This window comes from Lottia gigantea (assembly GCF_000327385.1).
Source record: "Lottia gigantea unplaced genomic scaffold LOTGIsca_6, whole genome shotgun sequence".
NCBI classification, from domain to species: domain Eukaryota; kingdom Metazoa; phylum Mollusca; class Gastropoda; family Lottiidae; genus Lottia; species Lottia gigantea.
Genome location: NW_008710049.1, coordinates 361,521 through 380,062, shown reverse-complemented (window position 1 = coordinate 380,062; position 18,542 = coordinate 361,521). Strand labels below are relative to the sequence as shown.

The following is an 18,542-nucleotide window of genomic DNA, read 5'->3' as shown; positions in this document are numbered from 1 at the left end:
TTGTCATATCATTGTCATTTTGACCAAAGTAGAATTAATATTTCCATTTGTAATCCAAACTAAAGAAACGTAGCGTGTAATAAAACTAAGGAGTAGTATACCATAAAATTGAAAATTGTGGTCCGTTATTTAATGTGATCTCTACGCCTAAATGTCGCTGAAGTATCATCAAAATAAAGATAGTGGATCCAATTCAAATACATCCACATACCTACATATCAAGATATTTTTATCAATAAATTTAAACTAATAATCTGTCATAAGTATTTATATTAAATGCAGAACCTCTTGAGTTATGGTTTTGGAAGACAAATGTTATTTGAAACTAGCAGAAATTAAGGTTTTTACAATTCAATGATTCAGACTTTAATAATGATACATGAGTAAAATATCATAAATAATTCAGTAAAGGACTAAATTAATCAAAATGTATAATCAATTAAATTGTTAAGTAGAGAATTTGCTGATTATGAAGGTAACATATGGTAAAGTTGACTGTCTAGAGATTAGTCATGCAATCAGTGTAACTTTGTCTTCAATATCTTAAATTATCAATGCAAATCTGATTGTTGTGGGCAATGAATGCAATATTTTGTGATCCTGTTTAGAATCATGGTTTGTGGTAAGTGTCCTTTAGGGAACATGGAATGTCAATTTTCTCAATTGTGATTGACAATTATTCAGACCTTTGAATTGACACTCAGACTTAAATGAAAGCGAAACAAAGATGTTCTCCTAATTTCACTGTCAAAATTTACTATTTACTATGACAATAATGGTAATAGGTAATAATTTAGGTATTCTCCTTTAAAGGGACAGATTTGCTATTTTCGGGGTTTGATTTGTGTCTTGAATATATGTAAAGAGTCTTCAAAAATACTGGAACTGACAGCTAATTGCATAATTCCTTCAAAAATATCTCAAACTAGAAAATTAACTTTCTATTTCTGTATATGTCATATCTATTTTGTGTAGTCTGATGAATACATGAATTCAACTTTCAGCACAGATAATTCTGTACACATGAATTTGATGTGTAAGGTATTGGTCAAATGGATAGTGAACCTGTCTCTTTAAGCCATTTAAAAGAAAGCTAATATTCAGCATGTATCTGAGAATAAAGTCAACATTACAGATTGTTATGAAATATGAAAATCAATGGAACAATTGACTCAAATACTAAAAATATCCTCAAAATCTATAGCCATCTTTTATATTTCATCACTGGCATTTAATTCACTTAGAGACTATGGGCTATATTTGAATTTTTTGGTCTTCTGGATAATGGAATGGTAAAGAATTGTAGAGCAGTAATTATTTCAGTTGTAAATAGCACGGGAATTTAAATCAAATACACACTAAAATCTTGACTGACAAATATATCCATATTGTAGGCTGTAAATATGACTACCATCATTTGACATCTTAACACTTAATATACAGTACAGATAATAGTTACACCATGACCCACTGTTTAGTTCCTGTAGACACTGAATGATATTGTCATTATAGTAAATATAGAATACTATTTTTATAGTACCAGCACATTCTTCTAATTCTTTACTACAATCAATTGTACTACCAAACTGATTGACAGTGAAATTGGTATGTTTCAAGGTGAAACTCAGTAGTGAAAAGATCATAACTATAAACTGTTGTGTTGTACCATAATGGTATTGGTGTATAGTTATTATACATTTTGAGTAAAAGTCATTCTTGAAGTGAAAAATGTCTTCATGTCTTCAAGGTACTTCAAGTATGTAGAGAGTAAATGTTGGTTTATGATACATTTTAAGGATTTGATTATTTAACACAGTGCCTAGATTTAAAAGAATAAAGACCAAAAGTCCAATCTTCATACTTTTGAAAAGAGTTCAAAGCAAATGTTACCATCTTACAGAGAATTAGCTTTATCATTCCATTTACCAGCACCACAATGATACAATAGTAGTCAATGATGCAGCATTAATGTGAATGGTGTATTTTTCATGAATCATAAAGAAAGTTTGTCGGGACACCTTGTTTCTGCTAACATCAGTTGGTTGTCTGTTACCAGTCTATTATTCATACTGATTCATTCTGGACTCATTTTCTCAGGTAGCCTACATACTACAGTAAGATTGTATCATTGATTTGACTAGGGCAGTTATTTGCCTGCAATATTGTGATATTGGACCGGTAGATTTTAAGACTGGTGAAGATATATATATTTGACTAGTGTATATAATCAAAAAACTGAGTTTAGTTTTTAAGTAGTGATCTTAGTTTTGAATTGCTTTACCTGTTAATTCTCAAAAGCGATTTGGATGCATTATCTACTTGAATGTTTTAATGATTTAAAGATAGTGGAAATTTGTGTTGTGGAGAAAAAGTTGCTCGTTTTAGATGGAATGCTTTCATAAACTATTTTGAATTTGGATCCAATATTCTATCATATATAGTAAGGCTGTAATGGACATGAAACTGGATTATTTGAATTACCTGATAAATTTAGTCATCAGGCAGTTATAGTAATTGATTGGTAATATTTTTTATGTGGTTGAATTGATTTTTCAATGAATGGAGAATAAAAAAGTAGATTCTAGAGATATGACTAAGTGTGGACAGTGGGAGTATGTAGTATATATACTGAGGTGTAAAAACTTTTCTAGGAATGCTTTTTACAGTAACACACAATAGTATAACAAGTTGCATCATTGAATATAAAAACTGAGTTGTAGGATATTGCTAGATTTGGATTACTATCAAGATTAAAGCAATATTATATTACCTGAGAGAGATTTTCTTGAGATAAAGACAGAATTGAATTAGACTAAGTTGGTAAAAAAACCCAAATGTGCCAGTAATATAGAAATATTGACCAGTGTGATACTGCTATATGCTTTTAATAAAGAGTTATAACAGCAGATTGAATATGTGATATTGGCATACCTGAATTTGAATCAAAGTGTGTTTTGTGAACTAAAGAGATACATATTTAAGTTATTCTGTGGTATATGTAACATTTTGAAATTTATATCTTTGTTTTACGTTAGTTGATCAACGATATAACCAGCCAACATGTTATTGAAGGGATTTTTTAGTATCATGCAAATATTTGTGAATACTAGTGAAATTATAATTCACTATAAAAAACATTGTACAATGGGTAGGCTATATTTATTTATATTCAATTAGATATAAAGTAGGAGTGTATTATTGGGGGCTTAAGTCAACTTTGTGATTTGCAGAATCTTGTGAGCAGCTGGATTGTCAACTTCAGATAGAAACTGACAGTTTGTGTGAGATTCTGATCAAATGCTGGATTTACTTTACCAGAAGGCTTGATTCATGAAAAATGCAGTTACCACTAATTTCTCTAGTTGCCTTAGCAATTTAGATAACAATCACTTCAATCCCTTTCCTTTCCTGGTATTGATACATCAAGTGTGTACAACCAGTTCAAATCATGAGCTGCCTGGTATTCCCATCCATAAATTTAAACTGAATATAAGGCAAATTAATTTCTAAAGTTGTTGATACTATTGGATAACTTAATATACTGAATTGAGTCCTGATGTAGGTGTAATGATTGGATTATAAGTCTAGTTTAATATTAAGATTATCATCTACATAAAGGGTTTCAAGTTTTCTTAATTGATTTGCATACCATTAATATTTCTAGATATCCATTCCCATCCAGATTATAATAAATTTATATACTGTATGTACTTTCAACATGGCTTTGTCATTGTGAATTTAAATAGTTTTGATATTATGTATTCCATTTCTTGTTTTGCAGAAGGGTGTGGTCGAACCCCAAACAAACCTCAACACTCCACAGCCTCTCCCTTAGATTCACATATCACAACTGAAATACCAACACATCGTCATCCTTGTACTGATGCTGAGGTGAAAATAGCTAAATGTTTCAATGGAGGGGAGTGCTATGCATTAGAAATACATGAAAATAGGAGTGTTAACTGCTTGTAAGTATAAAACCTTTGATTGTTTTCTGTTAGTCAAAAAAGCAACATAATTTGGCCCAAATTTCAGCACCCTATACACTCCTATTATGCCATCGCTCTTGAAGGGTAATGGTATTTAAGTGGAATTGATAAGGTTTGGTGTCTAGGATGGTGTACTGTGCTAGATTTTTGATACAAAAGAAAATAGAGGATGCCACTTGTGTCTGCACAATATCTGGACCTGATTAACTAAAACGAAAGTGGCAAATCTAAACTTTCGTTGGTTATTTATAAATAGAAATGCAATCTAAGCACAAGGGTTTTATTGAGGGCCCACGTTTAGCATATCCATAATATTATTCACGTGTCTTTTATTTAATGCTTTCAAAATTGCTTTTAGAGATTAGGACAATGCTAACTAAGAAAGTTTTACTTAAGAAGTGTTCAGTTCAATTTTTAATTAGGCCTATTTATCTTTCCAGTTTCGAAAAATGCCGATATATCATAATTGAATCAGTTATATTTTCTTGCGGATGATGCCATTTTGACAAAAGTGACAGTGAAAGACAATTTATTTCCGCCAAGCGTGACTTACGTCATAATGTATTGATATTACGTCACAAATTTTCATACTTACACTACTTTTTTTACTAAATACTTATGCATGCTTTAGTGAAACGGACGTAAGTAAATGCTTACGTTATGCGTAAGTATAAAACTTACGTAAATACTGACTTGACTTAGTGAAACGTGGGCTGGTACCCTGCACCTCACAAGATACTGTACCTATTCCAACCTTAACAGTTGATAAGTAACCATGAGACAGCTTCAGTTCTGGAAGAAATATGGTGTGAAATTCTGGTAAGATTTGTTGGTATATTGTAAGCTTTAAATATCTTTATCTTATTTCAGATGTCCAAAGTTATATCGAGGGTCAAGATGTGAGGAAATATCTCCAGATATATTTGGTGAATGTAAATATATTTTTGCTTCTTAAGCATGTTTTGTTTCTTCTGTTTTTCCTGAACATAATATATAATCTTCTATCTTTTTATTACAGTCCTAACTTTTACTACCACTTGGCGGCCATTACAGCCAAAACTGGAATGTGATGGTTCATTACTCTTTGACAGATATGATACAAATTTATATTGCACGTTGTCACCAATTGATAATATCTCACTAAGAAGGTACAATAACTTGACCTGTTCTTGGCACCCTGGTATTAGGTTTCATGTTTCATGTCTAGAGCCCTTCTTCACTAGATCAAATTTGAAATTTTGGTTCTCTTAAGCAAAACTCTGGTCTTTGAAAAGAAGATAGTCGTTAAAATTTCAGAAATCAGAATCCTATCAATCAGGAATATCAACAAACAAATCTGATCACTATAGAAACACACTTTTATATGTGATCAAGTTTTGCAATTTTTAAAAAGCTGCAAAGTTTTAGCATTTCAAAACCATATAAAAAGTTTGGAGGCTAACGTATTTATTCAGATAAACAGATAAATAGATTGTTACTCATAATTTGACAGTACCAAGTAATATTTTTATTAATAAGTTCTCAGTGGGGTCCATAGGCGAAGTCTATTCATGCGCCAATTTACATTGAATAATTTCAAAACAAGATACAAAAGAAACCAAGGAGTTTATAGAATGGTTCTAAGAAAATTGAATGAAAGTCAATAAGAAAAGTTATTGTAAGAGAGGTCATAAGGATGTGTATGTATGTAATATGATACTGGTCAAACATTAGGGCAGAACTTTATTTTGAAACTTTAATTGGGCAGATTTATTGCAATGTAAAGACCTGATGACATATTGTTTACAGTAGACATACCAACTAATTATAGTCACTGAACCATGGGCAGTACAGAATACTCTTTTTTTGGTAGTAAAAGTTAGGACTGATTAGATAATATCTATATTTATTTACATCTGGTAGTGTTTTGATACCTGTATTATACTATAATTCTATTTAAGACATCATTTTGCTATTTAGCACATTTTTGTATTTTGCAATTTAGTATATCATAGAATTTTGCTTTTTAGTACTTATTTATGTATTGCTATTAGTACATCTATATATTTTCTATTTAAAGGGACAAGTTTGTCATCCGTTGGTCCAATCATAACTTAGTCTCAGAAAGGGAAGTTTCTAGATTAATCTGCGTTCGAAAGTTAAAATGTCAACTCATCTTTTCTTGAGACTCTGCCTTATATATAGAGAGATAATATGAGATATTTTTGAAGGAATTATTTGATTTGAACTTGAAGACTATTTGCAAATATTCAAGACACAAATCAACCCACCAAAAATGGCTAACTGTCCCTTTAAACATTTCATGGCGTTTTGCTATAAATCACCTTTAAAATCTATTTAGATCTTTCATCACATAGTTAGCTATAGATATGTTTATATACATCCAGTTCTGGCTCTAAGCCATATTTTGAAAAAATTTGTTTTATTTAATGAAAATAATATAGATGAATAGTTTTCAGTTTGAAAAAATTTACTTCAAAATGTTGAAAATTGTGTTATCTTTATACTGACCCTACGCCTCCACATGTGTGAATCTGCCAATTTTCATCTTCTAGCTTTTCCTTAATTTTTAAATAACACATGATAAAATATATATTTGGCTGATGGATATCATATTAAATGAAGATTTAATAAATGTTAAACTTTAGTATTATTTTCTCAGCAAGAAGCTTGCGAACCTCTTAGATGTTTTTGTTTATTTTAGTATAGCATAGTAAACAAATTTTTGGTTTCATCAGGTCTTGAATTATATCATTACTAATGAAATTTCTAATTCCCTCATGGGAGGCAATTTTTCTGAATTTTTGTGTCAACTATTGACGTAGAATAGTACTAGGTAATGTGTAATAGATGTATTAGAGTAAGTAGTAGTTGTAGCACTGTTGTCATTGTTATTCACACCTTGCTTTTTACTGTTAGTATTGAATCTCTAATGCTTTTATTTTTGGCTTATTACCAACAATCGCATGGTGCTACTAATCCAAAATACTAATCTTTTTAATATTGCTGCTTGTGACAGTAATTTCTACAGTACATATTGATGAGGTCTTTCTGGAGCTTGTTGGAACTGACTTCCTTTTGGCAGTTGTATTGTCATGAGTTACATACAATAATTATTAGATTTAAGAATACTATAATATTAAGGAGGATCTCATACAACACCTCAAAGATAACCACAATTTGTTTCAATGATAATATTCTGGTTTTTGTAAGAGGTTGACTCTTAGCCTATTCTTGAAATGACTGACTCTATCTGAGGATGCAGAAGTGAATAAGACCTTATTTTTAAAGGCATTTCTCTGAACTTGATGTGAAATTTAATAGTTCTATAATGGTTCTGTGTTCAAGTGAAAAGTAGGTAAGCACATGAGCTATCTCAGGGAAGGAAGCTATGTTAATCTTGAGTCTGTCAATCCTAGGATGATGATGCCTAAATGTTCACTAATATGTTTTCAAGTGTTAATTTGTTATATCTGTATACTTTCAGTGCAAACAGGAGGTAAAGTGGTAATAGGTGGAGTGGCAGCAGGTGTCTGTGTTATTATTTTAATTATTGTTATAGTCATAGTTTATTATGTTATCAAAATCAGGTAAGTGGTCTTGCAGTCCCTTTAAGTCTGGCCTTTCTCTAAAAAATCTTAAGATATTTAGAAAGTGTCATTCAGAAAGTTTCACTTTCGTAAGAATTTAGGGTAAATAATAGCTTGGAAATAGTCAGTGAAATAGTATGACGTGACCACAAATATTAAGGTGATACTGCAAAAAGACAGATGAAATAAACACCTTCTGTTTCACACTTGATATATGTATATAAATTATTGTACTGTTTGATATAATAGGAAGAAAAGAAGAGAAGAGAGGTCACACAGAAATGAAAATGGGGTCCAAGGTGAAACTTTATTACAACAAAATGTAAGTATTGGGTGAAAGTTTATCAGAAATACATTTTCAACTGAGAAAAAAAACTGTTATCTTTGACTTGTAAAAAATAAAGTTTGGAGGCTTTTAAGCGAGTATTATTTCCTCCAATGTAGAATTTGAACAATAATCAATATTTCTTTGTGTTAATTTGAAAATATTTTCTTTTTTAGATAATTAACCACAATCATACTAAAAATGGAATCCACAACAAAGAGACAAATGTCTGATGCCCAAATTTGGTCATTAAGACCAGAAGTAGAAATATTTCATTCAATCGTAAATCATGTCACAAAGACTTTTTTTAAATCAAGAGGTGCTGTTCAAAAAGACATTTAATTGGTTGATATTAACCAGTGATATTTGTGATGAAACACCGTGTGATGTTGTTACTATAGTGATGTGGTTTAGAAACTGAAAGTGAGGTTGTGATATCATATGCATTTCATCAAAGAAAACCGAATATGCAAAAAAAGGAACATATGTGCTTTTTTGGAAGATTTGCTCTGTGTCTTTTTCATAAAAATGAATATACTTGAACCCTCAGTTTGTCTGCAACATGTGTAACTGCCACCGATTGTTAATAGTTAATCATGGTTAATAATAACCAATTGCCCACCATCAGTAACCAGTTAACCATGGTTAGTTAGTTGACCTTGATCAAAAGTTAATTGGCAATTATCAGAAACTAAATGGTCAGTTAGTTGGTAGAAGCTTTAAGCAAATTTGCTACAGTATTGGTCACTGGCCAGACTATTTTCAAAATCAAAGTAACCAAATTTCCCTGTTCCTGATTGAAAATTTATCAAAACAGAAGCAAGCTATATTTCTGTTTGTTCAACATTAGCTTTCACTTTTTCTAGTATTAAGGATGTATTTCAAAATCACAACATAAGTATAATAATATTTTTCCTTATTATGCCTTGAGTAAACTAGTCTTTTTTAAGTGACCCTTTCTCAAAAATTCAAAATTCTCAAAATTGAGATTTAAGTGAGACTATATTTTGCATAGTGGTGAAACTTTGATTTTGATAAAAAATAGATAAATAAACATAGGCTAAAAGGTTAGTTTGGTTTCAACAATTGATTTGTTCATCTTTTTGTTTCTTGTGAATCTGAAATGGACTGTCAAATTTCTGTTTGTATCAAAATGTCTGTTATTTCTGTATCAAATTCCTTATAACATGCAACATAAAAATGTTGTTAGATGTCATATTATTGTTTGTGCCATCCATTAATGTATATTTATGGTATATGAAAGGTTTCTGGATAATTGAGTCTTGGTGAGCAATAGAAATATTATCTAGTGCCATACAGACTTGCCTTATCTTATCATTTTTAAAGTGTGTTATATCATAGTTTTTTTCAAAGCTCTTTACTTGGATAAACCCAAAATATAACAGTGTTCTAAATAGAGTATGTTGCTATCTTAAAAAAAAAATACAACTCTGCATATTATGATTTCATTCAGAGTGTCAATTCAAAATTCAAATTGTGTAAATTAAGGCTATGTTTGTTCAAAATTATACAATAAAGGAAACCTTTGAGAGAGTATTATTGACCAGAACATTTTGTTCATGTTTTGTTCGAAGAATTGAGATTGTCCAGATTGTGATATTTCTTGATGACAACTTATTTCTATATCTATCTATATTGGATGAGAAATTATTGATACCCAAGTAAGGAGTTTTGAGTTATTTTAATTTATGTAAATAACTTTTCTAAAGTGTAGATATCATTTGAAATCTTTAATAGAGTGCTTAATTCATGCCGTGCCATTAATGTTCCTCAATTTTATTTTATCTGATAATTGAATTGATGTTAAGGATGAACAAAGAAAGATGGCCATATTACTATAAAACTGTAGGCATATATTGCATTGAAAATTGTTTAGATTTGTGAAATTTAACAGTATGGTAAATCTGAATTTTAATAGTTAAAGGGGTTTTCAAGTATATTGACCATTATGGTACCCATAGTATCAAATTCAACTGTTTAAAAAATACAAATAATCAACAATGAAGCTGGTTCCAAGCTTACACCAAATCAAACCCATTTTATTATTTTGTTTATTATGTTTATGGAAACCTAGTAATTATTAGAATTTTACTTTGAAACTGATTTTAAGCATTTTAAGCTTTCCTGATAAGATCTTGGAGAAATTGGAGATAACTTAAAAATTAAGAAGAAAATTTGATTGTTCAAACTATATAAACTGTGTAATGTGTGGAGCAATGTTAGTTAGCTGCTGAATTATTTATAATGTATAAGAAAAATAACATATCATGTTTCTTATAGTCACTTTCGATACTTATGCATATCTAAGACATCAACATGAACAGTCTATTATTATCTGTGGTAAAGTAATCACAGGTGCAAAATCTAAAATTTGCAGAATTTGAAGAATTACACTTACATAAGAAATGAGTGGTAAAGTGGAACTTCATGACTTCAATTAATTTTGGGCATTATTAAAGTTAAATTGAAAAGCAGACATGTTCTTGGTACATCAAGGTGTGCATAAATCTCTGAGACTAGCTAAAGGATATTTAATTATTTATTATTTATATTAATTATAAAACCATTTAACCGTATGATAATTAGAGTACTATTTATTTTATTTTTTTGATCATATCATATTCCCTGATCAGTTCAGTTGTTCAGTTTCAGTTGTGAATTTTATAGTAGTATACAATTTTTAGGTTATTTATTTTATGGGCAAATTTATTTTTGATACAAATGGCTGGCTTATGGGTAACTAATGAAAATTAGTCTACCTGTCTATTTATAGGACTTACATTTATAGTCTAGTTAGTTGGCTCGCAGATCAACTCAAATGAATCACAATCAACAGAAAGACTTGACATTATTACTCACACAGATTTTGAACAAAACAATTAAAATTAAAAATTGATTGAACACTAATTAACACACTGGGTGCAGATCGCAGTATGGACACAGGGCCAGGTCCCCACCACTTTTGTCGGTGGTGAGGACATAATATGATTGACCCCCACTACTACTTGTGGACAATATGATTATCAAAATGCATGGCGATATCAAAGGAGAAAAAGACTACTTCTCTAAACAGCTGGTCCGTCATCATTAGCGCACATGGTGCAAAAAAGTAGGATGTAAAATTAATTTCATTTCTAAATGTGGATCTGCGCCCGTGCTTTCAACCGAAGTATGTAAGTCTGTGTTTGAAAAGGAAAAAATTTGAAAAGCTTGGCCTATTTTCATGCAATACCTGTAAGCTTTAAGAAAAACCTGTTTATAGTGTCCAACTATATTATTATGGGCTTTTTAACTGTCAGTTTATTGTGTTGAGCATTTTTAGAATTAAACTGCCTGTATTGTTTTTAACTGTATATATTATAAACTTGTGTAAATAATAATTTTTATTTTCCAAAATTAATAAACATATTGAACTGTATTTTGATTTACCTCTTTTTTTAGTGTCGTCGTGCTGTCCGTCCGTCAATTCGGGTTTGTCATATTCATTCTCCAGGCAGCAGTATTTGATGGATTCTGTCGTTTCGAATACGATATTTATCGATATTTTTTCAACCAACTTCAGTTTAGACTTAGCCCACACTACAATTACAGTTTTGTGCATAGCAAAGTGATTTACCTATATTATTTTTGTTTATAATTCTGACTATCATCCGTAGGGAAAATTGAATATGGTATCAGTTTTTTACACTTGTGGGAAATTTCATATGGAATATACCGGAACATTTTTGCAAGACCAATTTGGGTTTTAACAAATGTGAAAACAAAATGTTTCGAAGTCTGTAGAGTTTATTTGCGGACCGATGTACCGTTTTCTGGTTGAAAAGTTGAAAATATAAATCTTTTGACATTACATGACCTTGAAATTTTAATATATTAATTTTTTGCTTTTAGCCTTACATCCATCAGGTCGGGATTATAAATGCCCTTGTGGTTCTCTTTTCAACAATATATGACAAAAATTGAAAAAAAAAATATATCAGAAATGTTCGAAATTGCATAGGAGACTGCATTAGTTTTTACTGCTGATGTATTTATCTAACATCAATGTGATTGTCATAATCAGAATGTACTCTTTATCCTCTTTTAAACTTATGTTAATTTCACTTCTGATTAAGTAATGAAATGAGATTTTACAATGGAGTGTACAATGAGAGATATTTTGCCTGAATAATAAACTAATAATATGATTACTGACAAACGGATCCAGTGCATTTAATGCTATATTTCGTATGCACCTCATAAAATTATCTTAAATATATCTATAAACTGGCCAATTTAATGGTAAAATTAAAGTTACTCTGGACCTAATTCGCTTTGGACCATTAATTAAACGGTTTAGATGAGCTTGCTGACTTAAATCGTGTATACTTATTCATTGACAAATTGCACGTGATCCTTTTACATGGTTTCAGGTGGAGCAATTTAAATCAGGTAACTTGAGCATGGTATATCTATTGTGCATAAAAATGAAACACGAAATAGATTACACATGTATTCCAAATTTGCACTTTTTAATTTATCTTTTCTTTCAAGGAATTTTAGCTTTTAGACACCAGACTAATACAAATCTACAGTACATGTACTTACAACAATAATGTAAATGTCAGATACGAAAATATATGTCTTAGTGACAAAACTATTGACTCTTGTGTAATATAGATTTGGTATAGAGTTTGATTCAAATGGAAAATAAGGTTTCAATACATTACAGATAAATGTAGTTAATTAATTAGTAGGTGCATAAAAAAAAGTAAAATTACCTCTAAATACATTTAAAGGGACAGATGGGCGGGAGATATTTTTCTTTCCTTTTATTCAGTTTTCGTTTAATTTTTAATAGAAAAAATGATTTAATTACTCAAAAAGTCTTGCCATTTTAGTTTCAGGGGTTACATAGTGTTGCATGCATCAATAATGAATGGATCATCTCCATGGTGTACACTAATATTGCCATCAGATCACTAAAAGATAGGAAATAAACTAATAATTCATTTTGCTACTATTTCAGCCAGTAGATAGGCATAAATTACAATTGTACTACTATGCCTTCCCCCCTCCAGTCAATTTACCCGGATTCATTTTAAATAACTGATTGAATTTCCATTCCAGATAATCAACAGCAGATATAGTTTCATACACGTCACTTCCGTCCAGACACTGTATAATGATTTCATTATCATGGTGTATAAAGAAGGCCACTGATTGGCGTGCTCTCTGTTTCAAAACTTCGTCCTCCGGAACCAGTACACGATGTTTCTGAAAAAAGGTATTATATACTTATTAAGTAATGGTTCGTGTGTCATTTCCATGTGAGAACCATGCGTTAGGACCAGGCAGGGTATGCTTTTCTTCTAGACACCTGACACCACGTTTCATTATGAAATACTCACGTATGATTGATATATTTCCTCATCTGAAAAAAATCGCCAAAATGCTGTTTTGGATTCGAGTTTTGCGGTTCGGGTTTAATTTATCCGTAGGGACAATTTCGAAATCCATCCTATTCAGTCACATGAAGCAAAATTATGGTAAAGTGGTAAAATTGATATGATGAGAAATATGAAAAAGTTTTCAGTTTACTGAAAAACTCCAATTCTACTTTCTTAATTTCTTAGCGGTTCTTAAGTGGCTTTAATTTTTGTAAGCTTAAAATGTGTAGTTTTCGAAAGTAATTTGACGTGTTTTACGATCTTATTCGGAGGAAAATTAGGTTAGGTAATCACAGCTGACATAAGTCCATTTGATTAATCTAAGTTGATTATCCTTGACACAGATTGAGAGCTGACAGGACACATCAAAATTTTAGTTTCTAGTCCAGGTGAAATTAAATGAAATCAAATTAAATGAAATGAATGGAGTTTTACGCCCTACTTTTCTGCATCTGGTCAATGTGAACACCATTTTAATAACGATGTCCAGTGTTCGTGAAGAACAAAACACAAAATAATGATTTATTTAACCTTTAAACCTTTAAATTGCATTGCTTAATAATTTATCAACTTAAGGGAAATAATTAGAATACCAGAATTACTATAATGAGTATAAATCAAAGCGACTGACGTTAAATCGTACCTTTTTTCTCAGAAATGGGATTTTGTTTTAGCTAAGCCAATCAGTAATCCATGTGTGTCCGGCATTATCCAGAACGTCAAAGAGACGAGTCGTCTTTTCTTGAGACACCGCCAAACATAGAAAAGACATCTATAGTATATGAAGAGAAATTCCTAATGGAGATATTTTTGAAGGAATTATGCGATTTTCTAGTACTTCTGAAGACTATTTGAATAATGTGAAGACTCAAATCAACCCCTCCAATATGTCCCTTTAAGGTTATACAGATATAATTCAGTGTTGCTGTGTATGTGAGTAAATATGAAATATTAATTAATCATATTTTTCAAAAATCTTGCAATGTCGACCATAGAACTATATATATATATATATATACTTTCAATTTTAATGAGATGACACAATTCTTTAAGCCGTTCGTTGACACAAAATTATCAGGGCGGCTGAATTAGAATTAAAGCTATTATACTCCACTTACGCTAGAATTTGCCTAACATGGCTTTTTGTGGAAAATATGGCTGACATGTGGAATCTTTTTTTCAATTAATTAAATTGAGCGAAATTAAAAAAAAAGATAGCTTTAATGATAAGGACTTACAGTAGCTAGAAGTTTATCAGAAGTAAATCTCTGTAAGACATTGCCAACAATCATACAAATACAATCTGGATCAGGTTTCAATCTGATATATTTACCATCTCTATTACACACCAACAATATAACACTCAATAGGTTAATAATACAGTTGCAATCTGGATCAGGCTTCAATCTGATATATTTACCACCTCTATTACACACTTACAATATATAGACACTCAATAGGTTAATAATACAGTTGCAATCTGGATCAGGCGTCAATCTGATATATTTACCACCTCTATTACACACATAAAATATAACACTCAATAGGTTAATAATACAGTTGCAATCTGGATCAGGCTTCAATCTGATATATTTACCACCTCTATTACACACTTACAATATATAGACACTCAATAGGTTAATAATACAGTTGCAATCTGGACCAGGCGTCAATCTGATATATTTACCATCTCTATTACACACGTACAATATAACACTCAATAGGTTAATAATGCAGTTACAATCTGGACCAGGCGTCCATCTGATATATTTACCATCTCTATTACACACCAACAATATAGAACTCAATAGGTTAATAATACAGTTGCAATCTGGACCAGGCTTCAATCTGATATATTTACTACCTCTATTACACACCTACATTTACAATCTGGACCAGGCGTCAATCTGATATATTTACCACCTCTATTACACACTTACAATATAACACTCAATAGGTTAATAATACAGTTGCAATCTGGATCAGGCGTCAATCTGATATATTTACCACCTCTATTACACACCTACAATATAACACTCAATAGGTTAATAATACAGTTACAATCTGGACCTGGCGTCAATCTGATATATTTACCACCTCTATTACACACCTACAATATAACACTCAATAGGTTAATAATACAGTTGCAATCTGGACCAGGCTTCAATCTGATATATTTACCACCTCTATTACACACTTACAATATAACACTCAATAGGTTAATAATACAGTTGCAATCTGGACCAGGCGTCAATCTGATATATTTACCATCTATATTACACAATTACAATATAACACTCAATAGGTTAATAATACAGTTGCAATCTGGATCAGGCTTCAATCTGATATATTTACCACCTTTATTACACTCCTACAATATAACACTCAATAGGTTAATAATACAGTTGCAATCTGGACCAGGCTTCAATCTGATATATTTACCACCTTTATTACACTCCTACAATATAACACTCAATAGGTTAATAATACAGTTGCAATCTGGATCAGGCTTCAATCTGATATATTTACCATCTCTATTACACCCGTACAATATAACACTCAATAGGTTAATAATACAGTTGTAATCTGGACCAGGCTTCAATCCGATATATTTACCATCTCTATTACACACCTACAATATAACACTCAATAGGTTAATAATACAGTTGCAATCTGGAACAGGCGTCAATCTGATATATTTACCACCTCTATTACACACCTACAATATATAGACACTCAATAGGTTAATAATACAGTTGCAATCTGGATCAGGCTTCAATCTGATATATTTACCACCTCTATTACACACCTACAATATATAGACACTCAATAGGTTAATAATACAGTTGCAATCTGGACCAGGCTTCAATCTGATATATTTACCACCTTTATTACACTCCTACAATATAACACTCAATAGGTTAATAATACAGTTGCAATCTGGATCAGGCTTCAATCTGATATATTTACCATCTCTATTACACCCGTACAATATAACACTCAATAGGTTAATAATACAGTTGTAATCTGGACCAGGCTTCAATCCGATATATTTACCATCTCTATTACACACCTACAATATAACACTCAATAGGTTAATAATACAGTTGCAATCTGGAACAGGCGTCAATCTGATATATTTACCACCTCTATTACACACCTACAATATATAGACACTCAATAGGTTAATAATACAGTTGCAATCTGGATCAGGCTTCAATCTGATATATTTACCATCTCTATTACACACCTACAATATAACACTCAATAGGTTAATAATACAGTTGCAATCTGGATCAGGCGTCAATCTGATATATTTACCATCTCTATTACACACTTACAATATAACACTCAATAGGTTAATAATACAGTTGCAATCTGGATCAGGCGTCAATCCGATATATTTACCACCTCTATTACACACCTACAATATATAGACACTCAATAGGTTAATAATACAGTTGCAATCCGGATCAGGCGTCAATCTGATATATTTACTACCTCTATTACACACTTACAATATAACACTCAATAGGTTAATAATACAGTTGCAATCTGGATCAGGTTTCAATCTGATATATTTACCATCTCTATTACACAATTACAATATAACACTCAATAGGTTAATAATACAGTTGCAATCTGGACCAGGCTTCAATCTGATATATTTACCACCTCTATTACACACTTACAATATAACATGCAATAGGTTAATAATACAGTTGCAATCTGGATCAGGCTTCAATCTGATATATTTACCACCTTATTACACATCAACAATATAAAACTCAAAAGGTTAATAATACAGTTGCAATCCGGATCAGGCTTCAATCTGCTTTACCATTTCTATCAGCCTTAATATGGCATTTTTGAAAATTTCTCAACTCATCCAAAAGATACGATGACAAATACTTAGAGCATGGTAAATCTAAAACAGATATTTATCTATTGACATAATGTTTGTATGAACATGACAAGGGGTTATATTTAATTTCAGAAAATATTCTACAAATATATTCCTGTACTATTGCTCTCCCTAACTTTCTATTATCTAGGTAAAAGTATTTACCTCCAAACCACCATCCAGATCTTGAACAAGAAAGGTTACAAAACGATAATCCACATGTTCCCCACATCGTAGCTATCCTTCTTTAATATCTGAAAAAACATATTAACTTTGAAGTACCTGCTAAATCTGATAATTTGACATGACAGAGATTGCCGTTCATAATGCCGGAAACATTTTTGACAATTTGCCAACTCTTGGTCCTCAAGCAGACTTGAAAAGTCATTAAAATAAAACTCTCGCCTATTTCTGGTAAAGGGGGATAATACAGAGCTCTCAATGTTGATGAGTTTTCCGCACCTCCAATGCCTTTATGGTAATTTCTAAAGAAATCACGATCCTGAAAAATATTTAAAAATTTGAACACATACATACAATATCAATCAAAAAGGTAGCTTGCGATGCAAGGTAATATACGCCCACTGGTAGCTGTCAGAAATAATAAAAGTCTTTAGTGACTAAAGTACGAATTTTCTCATATTGAAGAAATTATTTATGCTGAATAATTCTATTGTGCTCACGAACTATTTTTAACAAATTTCGATGCATTTTTACAAAGTCAAGGGCAATAACTCAAAAACTGTTCATCGAAATTGCGTCAAGTTAGAACTTGTCCTGGATCTTATCAATTCCAAAGATCACACCAAGTTTCATCAGAATGGGTTGAGAATTGTAGCTTCAATCCTGCTCACGAACTATTTTTAACAAATTTCGACGCGTTTTAACAAAGTCAATGGCAATAACTTAAAAACTGTTCATCGAAAATGCGTCAAATTAGAATTTGTCCGAGATCTTATCAATTCCAATGATCAAACCAAGTTTCATCAGAATCGGTTGAAAACTGTAGCGTTAATCCTGCTCACAAACTATTTTTAACAAATTTCAACACGTTTTAACAAAGTCAAGGGCAATAACTCAAAAACCGTTCATCGAAAATGCGTCAAGTTAGAACTTGTCCGAGATCTTATCAATTCCAATGATCACACCAAGTTTCATCAGAATCGGTTGAAAACTGTAGCTTCAATCCTGCTCACGAATTATTTTTAACAAATTTCGACGCGTTTTAACAAAGTCAAGGGCAATAACTCAAAAACCGTTCATCGAAAATGCGTCAAGTTAGAA

The 18,542-nt window shown here is 31.2% G+C and overlaps 2 protein-coding genes across 2 annotated transcripts in view; one reads left to right on the top strand and one right to left on the bottom strand.

Annotated features, from left to right (window-relative positions):
- Positions 1–3,060: 3,060 nt before the first annotated feature.
- LOTGIDRAFT_154532 (hypothetical protein) lies at positions 3,061–8,137 on the top strand (the record flags this gene model as incomplete). The annotated part of the gene is made up of 6 exons (XM_009063754.1): positions 3,061–3,148; positions 3,782–3,968; positions 4,860–4,921; positions 7,477–7,579; positions 7,829–7,901; positions 8,081–8,137. 6 exons carry the CDS (start codon positions 3,061–3,063, stop codon positions 8,135–8,137), a joined length of 570 nt encoding a protein of 189 aa, XP_009062002.1.
- A 4,828-nt stretch (positions 8,138–12,965) lies between these two features.
- LOTGIDRAFT_154531 (hypothetical protein) overlaps positions 12,966–18,542 on the bottom strand; it is a gene marked incomplete at both ends in the record, with an annotated part of 12,465 nt that continues 6,888 nt past the window's right edge. Inside the window, 14 exons of the mRNA XM_009063753.1 lie at positions 12,966–13,181; positions 14,593–14,761; positions 14,795–14,869; positions 14,972–15,133; positions 15,295–15,377; positions 15,449–15,464; positions 15,556–15,625; positions 15,884–15,986; positions 16,058–16,073; positions 16,168–16,253; positions 16,412–16,427; positions 16,696–16,778; positions 17,424–17,443; positions 17,541–17,760. Coding sequence (XP_009062001.1) covers positions 12,966–13,181; positions 14,593–14,761; positions 14,795–14,869; positions 14,972–15,133; positions 15,295–15,377; positions 15,449–15,464; positions 15,556–15,625; positions 15,884–15,986; positions 16,058–16,073; positions 16,168–16,253; positions 16,412–16,427; positions 16,696–16,778; positions 17,424–17,443; positions 17,541–17,760 — 1,335 coding nt within the window. The remainder of the gene's footprint in view (positions 13,182–14,592; positions 14,762–14,794; positions 14,870–14,971; positions 15,134–15,294; positions 15,378–15,448; positions 15,465–15,555; positions 15,626–15,883; positions 15,987–16,057; positions 16,074–16,167; positions 16,254–16,411; positions 16,428–16,695; positions 16,779–17,423; positions 17,444–17,540; positions 17,761–18,542) is intronic.